This window comes from Salvelinus namaycush, chromosome 22 (assembly GCF_016432855.1).
Source record: "Salvelinus namaycush isolate Seneca chromosome 22, SaNama_1.0, whole genome shotgun sequence".
NCBI lineage: Eukaryota > Metazoa > Chordata > Actinopteri > Salmoniformes > Salmonidae > Salvelinus > Salvelinus namaycush.
Genome location: NC_052328.1, coordinates 30,861,060 through 30,884,601, shown reverse-complemented (window position 1 = coordinate 30,884,601; position 23,542 = coordinate 30,861,060). Strand labels below are relative to the sequence as shown.

Here is a 23,542-nt window from a genome sequence, read left to right as displayed (position 1 = left end):
CATTTCTGGGATCTTTTTTTGCTCTGAAATGCATTGTCAACTGTGGGACCGTATATAGACTGGTATGTACCTTTCCAAATCATGTCCAATCAATTGAATTTACCAATATTTCAATCAAGTTAGTAGACACATCTCAAAGATGATCAATGGAAACAGGATGCACCTGAGCTCAATTTTGAGTCTCATAGCAAAGGGTCTGAATACTTATGTAAATTAGGTATTTCTGTTTTATTGTATTTTTTTGTTAACATTTTTAAAATCCAGCTTTCGCTTTGTCATTATGGGGTATTGTGTGTAGATTGCTGAGGCTGTAACGTAACACGTTACAAGACACACAGCACCATATTTCATTATTTGTGTATATTTATATTGTTATGCCATTGGACTAATTGACACCGTTCAGTGAGCGACACAGCACTTGACTGCTTGCCTTGGTAATTGAGAGAGATGGAATCTGAATCACGCTCAAATTGATGTTTTACAGTGTGACACATTATGAATATTACATCACAGGACCATACACAGCATCAGTCAAGGCATGGTAGAAAGACAGAGAGAGAGAGAGACAGAGAGACAGAGAGACAGAGACAGAGAGACAGAGAGAGAGAGAGAAAGAGAGAGAGAGTAAAAGAGCGAGAGATCCTCGGTGCTAGTAAATTATTAATACAGAACACAGAGTCAGGAACAAGCACTTAGGGCTAAAACAGACAAAAGAGAGAGTGTTTTTTCCTTTTATCGTGTTTCATGTAGAGGCTGACAAATGGTGGTCACATCGCATGACTTGATGAGAGGCTGTGATGTTTAATGCATGGTCTGCACTGCTAGTAAACACTCATTTGTGGTTGTGACTAGTCACACATGAAATGCATTTTGCCCGACCAGAGGTGGCTTGATAAAGCTTTTAGAACCAGGAGGTTCAATCCACAATCTGGTTGAGAAACGGAACGTTCGTTCCCCATTCAATACATTAAAATATAATAACTTTCAAAAATCCAAATATAAATAGTTGTTCAAATTAAAAAATATATATCGGCAGATTGACGAGGTACGTCTTGGTCAGCTAAACTTACTAAAACGTACAGTACCTCCAACAACACATAAAACCTCACATACAGTTGAAGTCGGAAGTTTACATACACTTAGGTTGAAGTCATTAAAACTCGTTTTTCAACCACTCAACAATTTCTTGTTAACAAACTGTAGTTAAGGCATGTCGGTTAGGACATCTACTTTGTGCATGACACAAGTAATTATTCCAACAATTGTTTACAGACAGATTATTTAACTTATAATTCACCGTATTACAATTCCAGTGGGTCAGAGGTTTACATACACTAAGTTGACTGTGCCTTTAAACAGCTTGGAAAATTCCAGAAAATGATGGCATGGCTTTAGAAGCTTCTGATAGGCTAATTGACATAATTTGAGTCAATTGAAGGTGTACCTGTGGATGTATGTCAAGGCAATAGTACGCAAGTACAAACACCATAAGACCACGCAGCCGTCATACCGCTCAGGAAGGAGACGCGTTCTGTCTCCTAGAGATGAACGTACTTTGGTGCGAAAAGTGCAAATCAATCCCAGAAAAGCAGCAAAGGACCTTGTGAAGATGCTGGATGAAACAGGTACAAAAGTATCTATATCCACAGTAAAACAAGTCCTATATCGACATAACCTGAAAGGCCACTCAGCAAGGAAGAAGCCACTGCTCCAAAACCGCCATAAAAAAGCCAGACTACGGTTTGCAACTGCACATGGGGAAAAAGATCGTACTTTTGGAGAAAGATCCTCTGGTCTGATGAAACAAAAATAGAACTGTTTGGCCATAATGACCGTCGTTATGTTTGGAGGAAAAAGGGGGAGGGTTGCAAGCTGAAGAACACCATCCCAACGGTGAAGCACGGGGGTGGCAGCATCATGTTGTGGGGGAGCTTTGCTGCAGGAGGGACTGGTGCAATTCACAAAATAGATTGCATCATGAGGAAGAAACATTATCTGGATATATTGAAGCAACATCTCAAGACATCAGTCAGGAAGTTAAAGCTTGGTCGCAAATGGGTCTTCCAAATGGACATTGACCCCAAGCATACTTCCAAAGTTGTGGCAAAATGGCTTAAGGACAACAAAGTCAAGGTATTGGAGTGGCCATCACAAAGCCCTGACCTCAAACCCATAGAAAATTTGTGGGCAGAACTGAAAAAGCGTGTGCAAGCAAGGAGGCCTACAAACCTGACTCAGTTACACCAGTTCTGTCAAGAGAAATGGGCCAAAATTCACCCAACTTATTGTGGGAAGCTTGTGGAAGGCTACCTGAAACATTTGACCCAAGTTAAACCATTTAAAGGCAATGCTACCAAATACTAATTGAGTGCACATGGGCGCGCAAAATATTTAGCTTGATTTCTAGCGCGCCTCTCCAGGGTGCTGTTGGAGAGATGCATTGCTGCTGCGCTCCACCAACCTTCCGTCCCCAAAAATCGTCTAACATAAATCATGTAGCAGATTTAGGATACGATAGAAAGAGTATGTGGCCTTTTCTGTAGCCTACAGGCTGGAGATAAAATGTATGACAATGTAATGAGACACTTTTTACATCATGCAGGTTTCTCCGATCAAATAGCCTAATCTAAACGGCCCAATCAAATAAAAAATGCGCTGACATGTTAACAAACATACATATTCTAAAAACAGGATAGGTCAAAGTAAAATGAACAATATAGAATGGATAATCAGGGTATTCACAACTGCAACCCAGGAGTTTCACCCTGTGGGCTACATTGTGATGATCAACGGTTTTCGAGTTTGTATCCGTAAATATTTTTGACGAGCTGGTCATAGCGAAAAAGAAAATACTTCTGCATTTCCCACTGTGTAAAGACATTGATTATCATTGCAAATAGGCTCAGGATAACTCCTGATAAAGTTGGGTAGCCGATATTCAGAGCAAAAGTCTAAGCCGTTGTGTTGGGGGGGTACTAAGCTAACATATGGTATTTTTTGGATCATTTAGCCATTTGATTTAGAATGTTAGGACCCCTTTAGGTATACATTAAAAAAAATATACAATATTGAATTTGAACTTTACTACCGTAGTCCATAGCAGAGCATGTGAGTGGAGCTGGATCTGGAGCAGAGCATGCCCAATTTGACTGGAGCGTGGAGCGAGTCTCCCAAAGCCTGGAGCGTTGGCCTTCTCACCCACTCCAATTTAGCTCCTGTACCGCTCACTTCACGAGCTCAGGCCATGCCCAGCCAGCATTTGTAGGCTACTTGTGTGCTGCTATAGCCCCTTGCTTTAGCTACTGTTATCTAGTATGCTAAATATTTTCATAAAAAATTGATAAAACAGAAAAATCAAGGTGATTTACAAAGATGAAGAGGACACATCCCGAAAGCATGATGGTGTACTTAATACGTGCCCATGCTAACAGAAAGGAATGAGGTGGGTAGCTAGCTAAGTGTGTCATTCTAGCAAAGTATTTATAAACAAAAAATCTGATCTCTTAAAATGTATATTATCTATACAATAGGCTACAATGGATTTTAACCCAATAGGCCTGACATATTACCACTTTCAAGGAGCTTTCCGTTTTGATAGGGTTATTTTGCCGAAAAAACCTTTAGGCCTACCTATAATAATTCAAATAATTAAAAAACAACTCTGCATCGCTGCCCAGTCTGGCAAGAGTGGCGTGTTTAGCATCCCCAGTGGCTCTGCAAGCGCGGATGGGGTATTCTCCGCTGCAGGCACCATTGCATGAGCCTGAAGCCAGACTCTGGCCAAACTCGTGTTTCTAAAAAATTATTCAAAACATTTCTCGTTTCATTTGTATTATAAGTAAGGCACAGCCTATATGCACAATGTTGTTTAAATGCTGAGCGCTATAATGTTCCTGCAAATGCTTCACAATGTATTTCTTTGTAGGCTATAGCCTTGAAATAATTGAAATAATAGGCTAATAATATAGCTTAAATAATAAATGTTTGTTCTTTCTAACACCTTGCCCAAACTGGATGCATGCGTGCGTTAGCGTGCACCATCGTGCGCAAATTGATTTTGTCCCTCCACACCAAACGCGATCACGACACGCAGGTTCAAAACAAACTCTGAACCAATTATATTATTTTGGGGAAAGGTCAAAAAGCATTAAACATTTATGGCAATTTAGCTAGCTAGCTTGCAGTTGCTAGCTACTTTGTCCTTTTTAGCTAGCTAGCTTTCTGTTGCTAGCTAATTTGTCCTGGGATATAAACATTGAGTTGTTATTTTACCTGAAATGTACAAGGTCCTCTACTCCGACAATTAATCCACACATAAAGCGGTAAACCGAATCGTTTCTAGTCATCTCTCCTCCTTCCAGGCTTTTTCGTCTTTGGACTTTATATGGTGATTGGCAACTTTCATAATAAGGTGAATTACCACAACTGACATCAGTTCACCCATCAATCACCCACGTGGGTAAAACCAATGAGGAGATGTGTTCTCACCCATCAATCACCCACGTGGGTATATGCTTCTAAAAGCCAATGAAGAGCTGGGAGAGGCAGGACTTGCATCGCGTTCGGCGTTACAAATAGAAGCAACTTCTATTTTAGTGGCTGGCAACGCAGACGCTCATTGGCGCAGGAGCAGTGTGGGTGCAATGATTGAATAACATGTGTGTGTACATTTATTTTACAACGCTCGCACACATGACGCTTCGGTTTGGGCAGCGTGTTAAGCTATCTGTCTGTCTGACCTATTTAGAATGTTTTGACGCTGTTTAATACGACAAGTAACTTATTTCAAATGATGAGTGCTGCTTACAGTCACCTTTTCATGTTGTTTACTAAAATACTCTTCATTCAAATCATATGGTTTGGTTTCAATAGTTTAGCTCACATGCTCTGCCCATAGAAAAGCATTGAATAACACATTTAGAAATAGCAAAAAAGACAGTCAAAAAACAAATGATAAAGAATAAGGTTTTAAAGTGTCTGTCCTATATCTAGAAGATATAAGAATGATCAATAAATATATATATATTTTTTTGGACACATATTTAACCTCTTATTTTTGTTGGGACAAAACTACCTCCATACTTCCATTTGTTTGTATGGGTTACCTTCAGACGAGTCCGTGGAACTTGTGGGGGTCGTAGAGTAAAACGGAGAACATCATCATATTCGTGAGAGTCTCCCCTTTTCATTGTTGGTAGTTTGTAGGCCAAACCGTCCGGACACTACAGACGTTTTCATGAGAAGGCGGATGCAGTAGATTGAGACGCAGCAAAAAACTGATATCGTTAGCTAAAATTGACAGATTTTTATATTATGTTATTTAGATTGGGCGCACGGGTGTGTCAATGAACTATTAAGGATTTTAAATAGCCAAAGTGATTAGTCACAGGAATCAGAACTAATAAAGCCAATGCAACTGCCTGTTTTACAAACGGTGGGCCTACCACATGGATGGTCATTCATAAAATTCCACTGCGTGCCGACATGGTAGGCTACACCCTAGTAAGCACGGAAAGACGCCAACGTTTTTTTTTGTATTTTACAAACAGTAGGCCTACTGCATAGATGGGCGTTCATAAATAAATTCAGGCAACACTGTAGGCTACACCCCAGTAAGCACGGACCAACGCCGATGCCTTTTAGACACATTGTTTTGGTGCAGTCCGGACCGGCCTTGATTTCCATATTCACGGACGTTGGCATTTGGTCCGGTCTGGACCAGCCTTGATTTGGCCCAAACATCCATAAATGACATCTTTTTAACTTTCATTCAGAACCGAAAATTAACCATATTTCAACGTCCAGAAAATAAGTATTTTTCAACGTCCGGAAAATACGCCTTTTTCACCTTTCAGTCAGAACCTAAATTGAACGTTTGGAAAATACTATTTTAGACATATTTTCAACGTCATTGTGCTTACTGGGACTATTCTAGTTTAGCGGTGCCCCCAATTTTTTTGTCTTGCCCTGGGGCGGCAGAACGGCCAGGACCGGGCCTGCAGAGAACAAACAACATGAGTTTTTATGACTTCATCACTGTGCAACCCTTTGGCAATGACCTGTATTTCTGACTGTCATCCTCGTTCTTGTTCTTGTATGTGTGTGTGTGTGTGTGTGTGTGTGTGTGTGTGTGTGTGTGTGTGTGTGTGTGTGTGTGTGTGTGTGTGTGTGTGTGTACTGTATACACATTTCCCTACCTGTATCTCTGGTAGTCATCCTCATCCTTGTCCAGGCTGACCAGCTGGTTGGGACAGGCCTCGTTTCCCAGCAGGCTGAGGTACTGCAGCGACGGAGTTGCCTCCGCCAAGTGTTCCAGCAGCGCCTCAATGTCAGTCAGGTGTCAGAGGTCAAGGCTGTTAATTACATTAGCATTTACCCCCCACCCCCTTCAGAAAGCCAGTCGTCACAGGCATTGGGCTGCTGTGAGAGAGCGGATAAAAAGGCTCAATTTAAGGCTCAGAGTTAGGCATTTATTTGTCTGTTTCTCTGTATTTTCCCTCTCTCTCTCTTTCTACCCTGCCATCTTTCTTCCTCTCTCCCTTCTCTCTCACATCTCTATTTCTTCTTCTCTCCCTCTCTCCTCAACCCCCCCCCCCCCCCCCCAGGTGGCCGGGTGGGGAGCGTTAAAACATTGACAAAATGATGGATGCCCTGTGGTTCAAACGGTCCATGATTCACAGAGCCGTAGCCAACGCCATAAACCCCCCACCCCCCCAAACGTGGAAAAAAAGCAACCAGCCTCCCAAACAGGCACAGTCATCACTAATACATTCACTTCATTGGAAAATTGAGCCCAAAGTGTCAAAATGCAAGCGCACTAATGCAGTGGTGGCGTGTGTAAAATGGCACAGCTCCACGTCAAGATGTGGTCTAATTGGGGCATTAGCATGTGCAGGCCACTTCACCTCTCTTTCGCTCTCTTTCTCTCCCCCCCCCCCCCCCCCCCCCCCCCCTCTCTGTCTCTTTCTTTCTCTCTCTCTGCTTCAGAGCGGTTGACACGCACTACAAGGAGGCCCAGTTTTAATGTTGACACGGTAGTTGTGTGTTTGCATCATTACCCTGTAGATGGATCTACTGGGGAGGCTACCAGGGACAAACAGGACACGTAGTTAGGCTGGGTTCTTCATGTTAAGGGAGGAAGTTGAAACATTTTCTGTCTGATCATCGATTTGAGTGTGAGTGCTTACGGTTTACTATTAAATGAGGAAGGTATACAGGTATGGAGCTGTTTAATCATTGTCTTTGCAATCACAAAAGATACATGTAACTGGCAATTTATATAGAGTTACAATAATGACTGCATGTTTGGTTTTCATATGTTAAATGTTCTAGTGTCTTGTTTCAACATATTTATGTGATTTTTTTATTTTGTTGAGGTTTCCAGTTTTTCACACTCCACTGTATATGAGTTATTATACTAGTGGTTCATTTGTCAATGTTTGTAGTTGGTTATACTACTAATACATATATATATATGGCTCTTTCTCAAAGATATGCTCAGAAGTTCCTCTCTTTCCATTTTCTTCCTCAACATATCGACACAGACCCTGCTGTCTTATATCCCTGTTTCCACTAGAGGTCCCCGTGGCGTAGAAACTAGTCTGTGGGGTCTGAGGTACCAAGACCTACATTCCTTTAACACTGCTATTACATGCACTACAAATACCCCAGAGGCCTTTCTGAGAGTTAGAGAACACAGAGATACAGAAGCACAACAACAGGTGTGTTCGTAAATTCACTCTGCCTATCTACTCCGATTTCAGAGTACTCTCGTCAGTGAGCCAGAGCGCAGAATAACTGATGAATTTACAAACGCTCAACACCAGTCGAATGTGGCCGGTGTCGGTAAAGGTCAGTACAAAAAAGTGTAAGTTACGGTCACCAATGCTCTGGATAACATGAAAACAGCCTAACCAGCTCTGCTAGGGGGAGTAAAATGGTCAGAGTGAGGTGCTATCTGTCTCATTTGGGCCTGGAAGTAGCTAGCAAGCTAGCCAACGTTAGCCAGTTTACTTGGGTGCTTGACTGCCGTTGTGAGGTCAGAATGCTTGGATCAACCCTACTCCTTGGCCAGAGCGTCCAGTGTTCGCTCTGAACACACCCAAAGACTAATGTTCTTACAGCTCTATGAAGTATTCTGTCTTAGCCTTAGCCAATGCTACAGAATGACACAGAGAATGAGTGCTTCGCTTGAAAGGATATTTGGTTCTTATTGAGTGTCAGGGTGTGGAGGGTGGGTAACCTGGGCAACTGGAGGTCGTTTCCGAGCAGATTGTTGTCGACGACCAGTTCTTCCAGCCCAGTGAACGCTTTGAGGCCAGTCAGTGACCTGCAATGATAAAGCGAGAGAGAGAGACAGAGAGAGAGAGAGAGAGACAGACAGAGAGAGAGAGAGAGAAGAGAAGAGAAAAATGATACGGCTCTAAATCTGTGCAGACGGCTCTAATTATGTGCAGAAATAAATATTTCAGCCTCCCTCTTTTCACGCGTCAGCAGAGACAGGGAGAGTTTTGTCAGGGGCCTGTCAGAGAGGGAATGACGAGAATTAGTGGTGCTGAGTTCCTCTGGCATGGCCTGGACCCAGGACTCAGCGGCGAAGGGCTTCCTTCACAACGCTGGCAGGATGAGGGATGGGGGTCACCAGTGAGTAGCCAGGATTCAAAACAAAAGGCTTCAGAAATGTGGCGGGCAGGATGAATTTGTCAATGTCTTGTGTCTGGAGGCGCCTGGTTTGGCCTGACCCCAACCCTCCATTCCCAAGACAAATCACTCTGTCACACTTCACCTTCATTCCACGGACACAAATTTAACTTGTCATCCATCATCATCACAGCCCGACCAGCCGAATACAGAATACACACTCCCACAATCACAGACTGAATGGAAATGGAAACTTTTTTGAAAACTGTGATGGGGGTTGGTTTAACACCAAAGCGTTTTTAGTTAAAGTGTTTTTTTTACAATTTGTTTTTGTGAAGGACTGCAGAACCCTCTGATACACATACATTTATTTTACACACACACACACACACACACACACACACACACACACACACACACACACACACACACACACACACACACACACACACACACACACACACACACACACACACACACGTACAGACGTGGCATAAAGATGATGGGGAGCAGTGTTCAGGGTAATGGTAGGGGGATTGCAGAGTTCAATCCTTGTTGAAGGTTTATAAAGCCAGGTGTGTGTTGTATAATCCCTCACACTACACACCCTGTCAACCCACTATGTTAATCATGTGTTCAGGCCATCCTGTCAGCCCACTATGTTAATCAAGTGTTCAGGCCATCCTGTCAGCCCGCTATGTTAATCATGTGTTCAGGCCATCCTGTCAGCCCACTATGTTAATCATGTGTTCAGGCCATCCTGTCAGCCCACTATGTTAATCATGTGTTCAGGCCATCCTGTCAGCCCACTATGTTAATCATGTGTTCAGGCCATCCTGTGAGCCCACTATGTTAATCAAGTGTTCAGGCCATCCTGTCAGCCCGCTATGTTAATCAAGTGTTCAGGCCATCCTGTCAGCCCACTATGTTAATCATGTGTTCAGGCCATCCTGTCAGCCCACTATGTTAATCATGTGTTCAGGCCATCCTGTCAGCCCACTATGTTAATCATGTGTTCAGGCCATCCTGTGAGCCCACTATGTTAATCATGTTTTCAGGCCATCCTGTCAGCCCACTATGTTAATCAAGTGTTCAGGCCATCCTGTCAGCCCGCTATGTTATTCATGTGTTCAGGCCATCCTGTCAGCCCACTATGTTATTCATGTGTTCAGGCCATCCTGTGAGCCCACTATGTTAATCAAGTGTTCAGGCCATCCTGTCAGCCCACTATGTTAATCAAGTGTTCAGGCCATCCTGTCAGCCCACTATGTTAATCAAGTGTTCAGGCCATCCTGTCAGCCCACTATGTTAATCAAGTGTTCAGGCCATCCTGTCAGCCCACTATGTTAATCAAGTGTTCAGGCCATCCTGTCAGCCCACTATGTTAATCATGTGTTCAGGCCATCCTGTCAACCCACTATGTTAATCAAGTGTTCAGGCCATCCTGTCAGCCCACTATGTTATTCATGTGTTCAGGCCATCCTGTCAGCCCACTATGTTATTCATGTGTTCAGGCCATCCTGTCAGCCCACTATGTTAATCATGTTTTCAGGCCATCCTGTCAGCCCACTATGTTATTCAAGTGTTCAGGCCATCCTGTCAGCCCGCTATGTTAATCATGTGTTCAGGCCATCCTGTCAGCCCACTATGTTATTCAAGTGTTCAGGCCATCCTGTCAGCCCACTATGTTAAAAATTTGTTCTTAACTGACTTGCCTAGTTAAATAAAGGTTAAATCAAATACTTTTATTTTTAAAGTGTGGGGAGAAAGAGAGAACACATTGAAACTGGCCATAAAGAAGAAAAACTACAAGGCACGATGACAAACAAAGACCCTAGAACATCAGACTGTATTCCCATTGAAATCATCCCTCCCCACGTGTGTGTTAATGCATACATACCTGCGTGTGTGTTAATGCATACATCCCCACGTGTGTGTTAATGCATACATCCCCACGTGTGTGTTAATGCATACATCCCCACGGGTGTGTTAATGCATACATACCTGCGTGTGTGTTAATGCATACATCCCCACGTGTGTGTTAATGCATACATACCTGCGTGTGTGTTAATGCATACATCCCCACGTGTGTGTTAATGCATACATCCCCACGTGTGTGTTAATGCATACATCCCCACGGGTGTGTTAATGCATACATACCTGCGTGTGTGTTAATGCATACATCCCCACGTGTGTGTTAATGCATACATACCTGTGTGTGTGTTAATGCATACATCCCCACGTGTGTGTTAATGCATACATCCCCACGTGTGTGTTAATGCATACATCCCCACGGGTGTGTTAATGCATACATACCTGCGTGTGTGTTAATGCATACATCCCCACGTGTGTGTTAATGCATACATACCTGCATGCGTGTTAATGCATACATACATGCGTGTGTGTTAATGCATACATACATGCATGCGTGTTAATGCATACATACATGCGTGTGTGTTAATGCATACATACATGCGTGTGTGTTAATGCATACATCCCCACGTGTGTGTTAATGCATACATACTTGTGTGTGTGTTAATGCATACATACCTGCATGTGTGTTAATGCATACATCCCCACGTGTGTGTTAATGCATACATACCTGCGTGTGTGTTAATGCATACATACCTGCATGTGTGTTAATGCATACATCCCCACGTGTGTGTTAATGCATACATCCCCACGTGTGTGTTAATGCATACATCCCCACGTGTGTGTTAATGCATACATACCTGCGTGTGTGTTAATGCATACATCCCCACGTGTGTTAATGCATACATCCCTGCGTGTCTATAATAGAGTAGGGTCTGTACTCCTGTGTTGTGAACTGCTTGGTTAAAAGAAGCCGCATGGCACAGAGGTTGTTTTCATGTCACCACTGCTGTGTGCACCGGCCAATCTAATCAACTAAATTCACAGCCCAGCACAGCTACCTAACCCCATCCTGGTGGTGTGTGTGTGTGTGTGTGTGTGTGTGTGTGTGTGTGTGTGTGTGTGTGTGTGTGTGTAGGGGGATACAGTATGAGGATTTACTTAAATTGTCTCCAGCTTTTGTTTATTATATTTAACTAGGCAAGTCAGTTAAGAACAAATTCTTATTTACAATGACGGCCTCCCTTTCCCTGGCGCTCTCTGCAGATTCCCCTAACACCAACATCTGGTTTCATTACCTTTCTAAGAGCCTAGTTTTAATATGGAGAACAGAGTGAATGCAATTTAGTTAAAAACATAACCCGTCCTTTTTAGTTTTTTTACGACAACTAATGAGTATAATTGAAGTCCCAAAGCTCTTATGGTTGGGTAAAATGGAAAACACACATGTGCACAACACATACACACACGGGTGTGGAAAGGAGAGGACAGAGGAGAAAGGAGGCCAAACTAGGAAATGAGAGGCTACACTAGGAGACATGATGGGAAGCAAGAGGCCAGACGAGGAAACAGGAGGCCAGACGAGGATACATGAGAGGAGATAGGAGGACATAAGAGGAGACAGGAGGCCAGGAGAGGAGACAGGAGGCCAGATGAGGAGACAGGAGAGGAGACATGAGGCCAGACGAGGAGACAGGACAGGAGAGGAGACAGGAGGCCAGACGAGGAGACATGAGAGGAGATAGGAGAGGAGACTGGAGAGGAGACAGGAGGCCAGATGAGGAGACAGGAGAGGAGACATACCCGTGAACCAGAGAGGTGTACACAGAGACAGAGGCATCTGGATCAATAGTTTAATATTAATGCAGATACACTGATTGATAAACCACCACTGACAGCCCCGCGGAGGGAAAAAAACCCTCTATGATTATTGGCTGAAATGTCAGTCACTCCTGCCAATGGCGTAGGTCCATCTCATGTCAAATGTCTTTAAGCAAGGAATGACAGTAGGATAATTGCCTCAGATCTTCTACATCTTTCCACTTCTCTCTTTGTGTGTCAGAATAAATCACAGTTGGCATTTTTAGTAGTGTTTAGGATTAGAGATCAACTGTGGAGACAACCTAACATATAAATCCATTCCCTCACAGAGTCCAAATATAACCTAGGACAATCCTAATGAAGACCAGTCACACCGACAGATAAAGAAAAAATCCCCACAGTTATAGAGGACGCTCTGTATTCACTTTACTAGTAGATCCAATCTGTAGAGAACCAGATAGATATTTTCAGAACTCCGGTCTGCCTGAGTAGAAAAACAAAACTAAGAGAAGAACACTGAAAAGTCAAGACAGGCCACAGCCTTAGGCCCCGTTTTAAAGTTAGAGGACCTGTGTGGTGTCACTTGTAAGCTGTTGGTGGTGGTGGAGATTCTGGAGAAGTCATCTTTCTCTTCCAGTAAGACGGCTGCGGACTGGCGAGCAAATTGACACACTGTTCAGAGAGCAACAGATAAATGTTTGATGAATTGGCCAATACTGGGGCAGTGATGGCCTTCATACGTGCATAATGGACTAGCTGCAGCACACTTCAGATAGCCTGCCATGATAAGGCAGAGTAATGAATGGGAGAAGGGAAAAGTAGGATCCGGACGGGTTTTAATAAATGTAATAAGAAAAACTAATGGAAAGAGATGGAGAGATGTCTGGGAGAGGAAAGACAGGAAGGAACAGAAACGTCCATCTGTCCATCAGGCTGAATAGTCGATTAGGCTTCATTGGGCGATCACGTCACTCTGGGAGCAATTGGCTGTCCTGTGTCTAAAGCAGGTACAGTCAGATTGGGCTTGGCAATTGGATTGCAGAGTTGCAACGGGCTTTGCTATTGAACAACAACAGAACTACACGTCACACCATAACAACAGTTCCCTGGTAATGTGTGTGGAAACACAACAGATCCAACGAGAGGAACAGTGTGATGACTATATGCCCTGAACACCCATCACGACCCACCTACTCCCATCCAAACACACTGGAGACAGGCTTCAGTCACTACAGGATGGTGGTCATTATCCCCCACCCCACTTCCAGAACGCACATATAGCTCTCCCCTCTCTCTCTCGCTCTCTCTCCATCCTCCCGAGATACATGTCAATTCACACGTTAGAGGATTACCCGTTGTTCCCTACCCATGCTGCTGTGAATGTCTGCTAATGAGGAGGCTAATCATTGGGGTACATGTGGAGCGGGTTGGTAAATCCTTCCTGGACAGGTTTTATGTGCTTAATCTGCTTTGAATAAGACACAGTCAGTGTCTGATGATGTCATACACGTGAAGGCATTGCCAACTACAAAGACCCTGATTAGAGGTGAGAGAGGTTCAGACTGAAGTTAATGTAGGGTTACATGTGCAAATAAAACAGATTCAATTGTATACAGCACATTGCCTTAGGCTGAAATAGTCTATGCATTAATCATTTCACAAAATCAACATCAACTGAACCTTAATGAGTTTGATTATAACACTTGACATGATATTCAAAAGGAGAAACACTACTAACATGTCATTTTTTAATTGGTCCAAAAGTGTGTGATGAGCTTTTATCAACCAATAAGATTGAAGGGAAGTTGGTAGCCTATAAATACCAGAAAACTTTACAAATGTATGAATAACGGTCAAACTGTCAGTAAGGATAAACTACTAGAGAACATCTTTTGATTAAAGCAAACAAAGTAAGTATTTTAAAAAGCCTAGTAGTTGGACTAATAGCACAGATACATGTACAAATAGAAGGCTACATTTCTGTGAATGAGTCCACACAAATAGCCTATGACTGTCATATTTTATTTAGGTAAAACAGTCAAGTCATTTTACAAGTACACATTTTTATGTTGAGTCAATTTACAACAATCAATCAAATGTTAACACATTTTATTTTAAACAAGGCAAGTAAATTTACAACAATCAATCAAATGTTAACTTCTCTAGGGTAGGGGGCAGCATTCGGAATTTTGGATGAAATGCATGCCCAAATTAAACTGCCTGCTTCTCGGGCCCAGAAGATATGATATGCATATAACTGGTAGATTTGGATAGAAAACACTCTAAAGTTTCCAAAACTGTTAAAATAGTGTCTGTGAGTATAACAGAACTGATCTGGCAGGCGAAACCCTGAGAAAAATCCATTCAGAAAGTAGTTTTTTTTGTTGGTTTTGTAGTTTTCTATTCAATGCCATTACAGTATCCATTGACTTAGGACTCATATTGCAATTTCTATGCCTTCCACTAGATGTCAACAGTCTTTAGAAATTGTTTCAGGCTTGTATTCTGAAAAATGAGGAAGTAAGAGCAGTCTGAATGAGTGACCCTAAAGTGTCACAGAGCTTTTTCATGCGCGAGACCGAGAGAGTGCCTTTCTTGTTTACCTTTTAAATTGACAACGTTATTGTCTGGTTGAAATATTATCGATTATTTAGGCTAACAACAACCTGAGGATTGAATATAAACATCGTTTGACATGTTTCTATGAACTTTACGGATACATTTTGGATTTTTTGCGTTTTAGCCTGTGGATTACTGAAGAAAACGTGCGAACAAAACGGAGGTTTTTGGATATAAAGAGACTTTATCGAACAAAAGGAACATTTATTGAGTAGATGAATGTCTGCTGAGTGCAACCATATGAAGATCATCAAAGGTAAGGGATTAATTTTATCTCTATTTCTGACTTGTGTAACTCTTCTACTTGGCTGGTTACTGTTTGTAATGATTTGTCTAGTGGGCTATGTTCTCAAATAATCGTAAGGTATGCTTCGCCATAAAGCATTTTTTAAATCTGACACCGTGGTTGGATTCACAAGAAGTTAATCTTTAAACCTATGTAAAATATGTTTTGTTTTCTGAATTTTTATAATGAGTATTTCTGTATTTGAATTTGGCGCCCAGCAGTTTCACTGGCTGTTGAAGAGGTGGGACGCTAACGTCTCACGTACCCAAGAAAGGTTTTAACACATTTTATTTTAAACAAGTCAAGTAAATTTACAACAATCAATCAAATTTTAAGTCAAAAAAGTCTAATCAATTTACAAGTAGGCTGAAAAGAGAATCATATTTTGATAGATATGTTCAGGCCTTGAATAGTTTTTTTCCTCTATTGGACTAGGCCTGTACTTCCCAAACTGTTTCACTCATGCCCCCCTTCCATCATTCACTAACCATTCCTCTAATCATTCCTCTTCATGTTGTATGGTCTCAGTGCTTTCAGCACAGCAACGTTTCTTGTGAATGTTAGTATTGAATGATTAGTTGTCTCTTCATATGACAAATGCTTTCATCCCTCTGTGAGACTGAGATGAAAATCAATTCTTAGATGCCATCTTTGTCATTATGTAGCTACATCAGTGCTGCACGCACACACAAGCACACACACACACCCACACACGCACACATAACACAACCATAAAACCAAAGCTTCCTTCATGTCTCTGTCAGTTTAAATATGACCCCATCATTACATTATTCACTTCAGTGTTGTCAACATCTCCCACATTAGGCCTGAGCCAGTTCAACTAGCATCTCCCAGCCATGTGTATGCCTCAACGTTCACCTAATAGCAAATAATCACTAGAGGCCTGTCACTGCATGGCAGATGATGGATGGGCTTTGATGGACGACCCTGCCACAGCCATGTCCACTAATGCATTATGATAGACCTCATCTATAGGATAGACCACACGAAAGCCTTTCATCCTGGACAAAGCCAGATGTACACAGACCCACAAGCACAAGCACAAATACAATCACACACACACACACACACACACACCCTCCTCCTCTCTCCCCCCCCCCCCCCCCCCGACCTGGGCTAGTTCTCTCCAGGGTCTGATGATTACACTGCCCCCTATTGTTCTCAGTATTAACATGCAAACTACACAACTATCTTTGATCTCTCACTCGCTGACACAAATCCTTTCAAGCCCCAACGTTTCCCTCCAAAGGTAATTAGAGCTAATTAAAAAGTTTTGAAAGCAGTCGAAGGGTGCTGTTGATGCCTCCGCCAACCGCCCTACACTCCTATTCAAATTACCCATCAGCCCCCTACCAGCGTTGTGAGAATGTGTTTGTCAGCTGTGTTCCTGTCGCTGTGAGGACTACGACACCAGTCTGAATAAAACCGGTGTGTGGAAGTCATGTAGGAACCTGCTATCTCAGTGAGGGGTCTAACTGGTACCGGTGGTACTTCCTTCTAACAAACCGGTGCTCTACGGGAGCAATAGGAGATGTTGGTAACAGTAGTACGACAAATAGAACAGGTGTGGTCTCTGATTGCAAAACTGGTGCTTGATTGAGGCTTGTAAACTATGGCTGTAATTAGATTGAAGATTTCAATATATTTATATACAGTACCGGTCAAGAGTTTGGACACACCTACTCATTCCTGGGTTTTCTTTATTTTTACTATTTTCTACATTTAGAATAATAGTGAAGACATCAAAACTATGAAATAACACATATGGAATCATGTAGTAACCAGAAAAGTTTTAAACAAATCAAAATATTTTTTAGATTCTTCAAAGTAGCCACCCTTTGCCTTGACAACAGCTTTGCACACTCTTGGCATTCTCTTCACCTGGAATGCTTTTCCAACAGTCTTGAAGGAGCTCCCACATATGCTGAGCACTTGTTGGCTGCTTTCCCATCACTCTGCGGTCCAAATCATCCCAAACCATCTCAATTGGGTTGAGGTCGGGTGATTGTGGAGGCCAGGTCATCTGATGCAGGTCATCTGATGCCCTTACACAGCCTGGAGGTGTGTTGGGTCATTGTCCTGTTGAAAAACAAATGATAGTCTCACTAAGCGCAAACCAAATGTGATGGCGTATCGCTGCGGAATGCTGTGGTAGCCATGCTGGGCAAGTGTGCCTTGAATTCGAAATAAATCACAGACAGTGTCACCAGCAAAGCACCCCCACACCATAACACCTCCTCCTCTATGCTTCACAGTGGGAACCACACATGCAGAGATCATCCGTTCACCTACTCTGCGTCTTACAAAGACATGGCGGTTGGAACCAAAAATCTAAAATGTGGACTCATCAAACCAAAAGACAGATTTCCACCGGTCTAATGTCCACGGCTCATGTTTCTTGGATCAAGAAAGTCTCTTCTTATTATTGGTGTCCTTTAGTAGTGGTTTCTTTGCAGCAATTTGAACATGAAGGCCTGATTCACACAGTCTTCTTTGAACAGTTGATGTTGAGATGTGTGTGTTACTTGAACTCTGTGAAGCATTTATTTGGGCTGCAATTTCTGAGGCTGGTAACTCTAATGAACTTATCCACTACAGCAGAGGTAACTCTGGGTCTTCCATTCCTGTGGCGGTCCTCATGAGAGCCAGTTTCATCATAGCGCTTGATAATTTTTGCGACTGCACTTGAAGAAACTTTCAAAGCTCTTGAAATTTTCAGGATTGACTGACCTTCATGTCTTAAAGTAATGATGGACTGTCGTTTATCTTTGCTTATTTGAGCTGTTCTTGCCATAATATGGACTTGGTCTTTTACCAAATAGGGCTATCTTCTGTATACCACCCTTACCTTGTCACAACACAACTGATTGGCTCAAACGCATTAAGAAGGAAATAAATTCCACAAATGAACTTTTAACAAGGCACACCTGTTATTTAAAATCCATTCCAGGTGACTACTGTACCTCATGAAGCTGGTTGAGAGAATGCCAAGAGTGTGTAAAGCTGTCATCAAGGCAAAGGTTGGCTACTTTGAAGAATCTCAAATATAAAATATATTTTGATTTGTTTAACACTTTTTTGGTTACTACATGATTCTATATGTGTTCTTTCATAGTTTTGATATCTTCACTATTATTATACAATGTAGAAAATAGTAAAAATAAAGAAAACTCTGGAATGAGTAGGTGTGTCCAAACTTTTGACCGGTACTGTATATATATATATATTAAACACAACATCACGTAGTATTATTATTATCATACATAGTACATACCGTATTGAATTAGCATACCGTATTATACCAAACTAACACAATTTGAATTCAGTTCAACATAATTTATGAACATATCTGTAATTAAACGTAGCCTGGTTTGGTGTGTAATCATCACAGTGATCCAGACAACAATTCACTGCTCTGCATATTCACCAGTATGGTAGCCCCACCCACCACCCCTCCATCCTGCTCCCTTCTTCAACCTGTTATTATCATATAATTAGCTGTCGTTCCAGTGTATCATTAAGAGGTTCGCTAAGTGTCAGGTACAGCAACGTCTTAGGAAATGACAAGGGGAAAGCAATATCGTTCCACAATGTTACGGCATGGTAATTACATCTAGAGCATCAGGAGCAGACAGGGACAGAAGTGATAATTAGACTAGTAGTCATACTAATTAAAACCTCTATATACCCCCCCCCCCCCCCCCCCTGTTTTATCTGTACTTCCCTATTATGAAGGAATATACTGTAGTTATTTATGCTTTAATGAAGATGCAACATAAAGGGTAAATGAGCGGTACACAACTAAGCTACATTCCTTGTGGGTGTGATTGAATCCAGCCTTAGTTGAGCGATTACAGGTTTGATTTTTTTCAGCTGTCAGCCAAATGATGTTAACTTAAGTATATGTTTGTAGCTGATATATACTATCCATATGTGTGTGGTGAGTGCTTGTGAGATACCATGTAGCTGCATCTACAAGAACAAGAAATACAGGAAAACCTGTCTACCAATCTACATCTCTCAACTGGTTGTCTTTGTCTCGTTTTACACCGTACACAGAGATAATAGAACATGTCACTTCACAAGACCGTTTGAAATGGAATGACAACCTCTAATTCAAATGTTACATTATAACTGACATCTTTGTGCATGTATAATTGGCAGCGTATCCCAGTTAGGACTTGCATATTTATCATTCCGCCGGAGATGCTCAAAGCTGCGGACAGATAGGAGATTTTGATGGCACAACAGTCCAATGTGGGGAAAAATAGAACCGTCAACTGTCGCTCTGTCAAGTTAAGTATTTTGTCACAATGAGCTTGAGAATAAACATGCATGATTAGACACGGCAAACCAAACGGGTGTTGTTATGTTGGAAGCTCTGTCTGTACTCTGGTACTGTAGAAATAGGTTTATTCAAATGAAGCAGAGTGGGAAAAAATACAGCATCTTTATGAAGATGGAGAGGCCCTTCACATCAACTGGCAGACACTTGGCATGATGGGTGGATTAACAACACCGGAACATTATGGAGGACAAAGTTTACAAGGAAGTCACATTCCCTAATCATCACAGGACCTCAAAACAAAAGCAAAGAAAACTATTGCCCAATCTCCAGAGTTAGCTGTCTGTCTCTGTTAGAGTGTTTGTGTACTTTTCAAAAGCCTTCAATGAAAATAATGGGGGCATGTGGTTGCTTTCTTAATGCAATGTGGTAGTCAGATCAAGATAACCAAGCGCCTAGTGTACCTGAGCTTGTGGTTTCTAGTGAACCCGTGCTTGTGGTTTCTAGTGTACCTGAGCTTGTGGTTTCTAGTGTACCTGAGCTTGTGGTTTATAGTGTACCTGAGCTTGTGGTTTCTAGTGTACCTGAGCTTGTGGTTTCTAGTGTACCTGAGCTTGTGGTTCCTAGTGTACCTGAGCTTGTGGTTCCTAGTGTACCTGAGCTTGTGGTTTCTAGTGTACCTGAGCTTGTGGTTTCTAGTGTACCTGAGCTTGTGGTTTCTAGTGTACCTGAGCTTGTGGTTTCTAGTGTACCTGAGCTTGTGGTTTCTAGTGTACCTGAGCTTGTGGTTCCTAGTGTACCTGAGCTTGTGGTTCCTAGTGTACCTGAGCTTGTGGTTTCTAGTGTACCTGAGCTTGTGGTTTCTAGTGTAGCTGAGCTTGTGGTTTCTAGTGTACCTGAGCTTGTGGTTTCTAGTGTACCTGAGCTTGTGGTTTCTAGTGTACCTGAGCTTGTGGTTTCTAGTGTACCTGAGCTTGTGGTTTCTAGTGTACCTGAGCTTGTGGTTTCTAGTGTACCTGAGCTTGTGGTTTCTAGTGTACCTGAGCTTGTGGTTTATTTTCTTCGGAAGATGGCCTTAGTAGCACGCTGAAATGACAATGTAAAGGGAGGCATGTGATCATCTATCTGCATAACGCTAACAATGGATGCTAGCTTCTCTCTCTCTCTTCCCCCCCACTCTCTCTCTGTCTGTCCCCCTCCCTCCCTCCTTCCCTACTTTCTCACCGCTGCTGGGCCATTACCTCTACAGAGTGGGGCTCATTAAAGAAGGCAAGTCTAGTCAAATCCTTCTGTAATTCGGTGGAGGTGAATTGCTGTCAACATCATTAACCGTCATTTCCAAACTCACTTCACTACTTATGAAGTGTCCTTTATTGTGTAATGATCCAAATCTCTCTGGAAATCGCCCCTCTTCAAAGGGCCTGGAGGACATACCACCCACCCAGCCGCCTGCCTGGCTGCCTGGCTGAGGTTGACATGTCAGAGGCCCCAGCAGATTAAACCTGGCTCTATCATTACGGGAACCTCTTTCTGTTTAAACGCAGAGGGCGTTTCATCCTGCGCTCCAACTAAAAGGTAGCGTTACTCAGACCAGGCCGAGCATGAAGAGAAGGAGGGAAGATAGGAGAGAAAGAGAGGGAGACAAGAAAAGGAAATAGATCGGTTTTTGAACACGTCTGTAGAATTTACTTATTTTTATTTATCCGTTATTTTACCAGGTAAGTTGACTGAGAACACGTTCTCATTTACAGCAACGACCTGGGGAATAGTTACAGGGGAGAGGAGGGGATGAATGAGCCAATTGTAAACTGGGGATTATTAGGTGACCGGGATGGTTTGAGGGCCAGATTGGGAATTTAGCCAGGACACCAGGGTTAACACCCCTACTCTTACGATAAGTTTCATGGGATCTTTAGTGACCTCAGAGAGTCAGGACACCCGTTTAACGTCCCATCCGAAAGACGGCACCCTACACAGGGCAGTGTCCCCAATCACTGCCCTGGGGCATTGGGATATTTTTTAGACCAGAGGAAAGAGTGCCTCCTACTGGCCCTCCAACACCACTTCCAGCAGCATCTGGTCTCCCATCCAGGGACTGACCAGGACCAACCCTGCTTAGCTTCAGAAGCAAGCCAGCAGTGGTATGCAGGGTGGTATAAATAATGACTTAATGTATGAAGCATTTACTATGTTTTGTCTTATTCATCACAAGGAGATGGGAGGTTCTGGACAAACTGACATTTTCTTTCTCTGGATCCATTTGAATGGTGTTTACTGATAGCTCAGGCATCTGATTAAGCATCATTTGGACAGACTGGCTCCATAGCAAATTAGCCTGAGAGCTGGCCTGCTTGTCATGCCATGAGCTGTCCACTGAGCCCCTGTCTTGGGGAAAAGGCCCTTTTGTGCGGCGGCAATTGTGTGTCCCCCGGTGCCCAGTGTCACGCTATGAGATGTCCTCCAAGCCTTGTGTTGGGGAAAGCCCCTTTTGTACGGCGGCCATTGTGTGTCCCCGGTGCCGAGTCCCCCGCCAGGCAGGGACATAGAGACAGTACAGCAGGGGAACGCTTCTCAGGGATCTAAGACTCTACAGTAAATCTTCAAATGATTTAGCCAAACAAAGAGGGCCGCTGGGCCAGAGGAGAGAGGAGACACAGACAACTAGATGAATAAGCAACATCTATTACTGAGCTGACCTGCGAGCCCCCACACCGTGGCACCACATTTCACACCAAATCTCGCCAGATTGGAGTTGACACTCCTGGAGTGGATACACTGGCCCCCTGACTAGGTTAGCTGTCCGAGCCGAGGAGTGGAGAGGGAAAGTGAAAAACCACCGAGACGGGGGCCAGCGTTGGAACGAACAGAGGGACGGATGGAAGGAGGGCTATGAATGAAAAATCACACATAATAGTACTTGGTTGGTTTTAAAGTGAGACAAAAATGGCTCAATTTGAACATTTAGGCTCTCTGAATGGTCCTGGGTGATCTACATGAGGAACATGCGAGGGGACAAGCGCGTCAGCCCCCTGATCAGGAGACTATCAAGAGTACCAAGCTGGATGTCCAACAGGCTTACCAGTGAACCAGTGAGTGGGCTGCTCTCAAAACCTTGTTTCAGCGTCCCTCTCGGCTTTGGCTTTGCCCCTTGAAAAGCGCTGCCTCCCTCCCTCCCTCCCTCCCTCCCTCCCTCCCTCCCTCCCTCCACTTATACCCTTTTCACTTTGTCATACTATCCCTCTCCCTACTTTGTATACACACAATGGTCAAAATAAACACAGCAATCATATTTGTTCAACACATTGTAAGCCTAAAGGTAGCCACACAAAACATTATTCCCCATATAAATAGAATCTGATTCTATGGTATTCACTAATAGTATTAACTTTACCCCATAATAAATATATATTCACATAACTAGGGCATCTTTTTAAACTCAGTGGTTACTGTTAGTAATAAAAGCATATTTTTTATAAAAGATTTTAAAAAGCAAGTTATACAAGTTTTTTTTTTACCTTGATGGAAACCACTTTCAGAGGTAAGAGACGGTGTTCGGGAGGTGAGAAGAGATCGCACGACCTCATCACAGTGAGTCAATACAGCGTTAATTAATCTAATAACAATCTGCCCTGAAAAACAGGCCCCGAACTGACAAGAAGACATCCAGTATAGCAGAGAAGCAGACACCCAGAGCAGAACATTCACACATTGCCTAAGATCACAGGCTCTGAACAGAGAGCCGTCTTAAGCAGCCACCAATTAGCTGAAGGGGAACGAGAAAATATGTCTCAGGTTCATGGACCAAGCGTGAAACTCCATGATATGACATGGCAGACAAAAACACAGCTGATCTTTTTATAGCCACCGGTGTGTGTGTGGGGGGGGGGGGGTTTAAATAAAAGAACAGAGAATCTTTTTGGAAGCTCCATATTGTTGAGTGTTTGAGACCATCCCACCATCCTTCACCGTTGGGATGGTGTTCTTCGGCTTGCAAGCCT

At 42.9% G+C, this 23,542-nt stretch overlaps 1 protein-coding gene across 1 annotated transcript in view; it reads right to left on the bottom strand.

The window, feature by feature from the left end:
• Positions 1 to 23,542, bottom strand: part of LOC120017844 (leucine-rich melanocyte differentiation-associated protein-like) — a 325,664-nt gene that overhangs the window by 13,711 nt on the left and 288,411 nt on the right. The window contains exons 3-4 of the mRNA XM_038960809.1: positions 8,203 to 8,329; positions 6,198 to 6,337 (exon numbers count right to left, since the gene is read on the bottom strand). Coding sequence (XP_038816737.1) covers positions 6,198 to 6,337; positions 8,203 to 8,329 — 267 coding nt within the window. The remainder of the gene's footprint in view (positions 1 to 6,197; positions 6,338 to 8,202; positions 8,330 to 23,542) is intronic.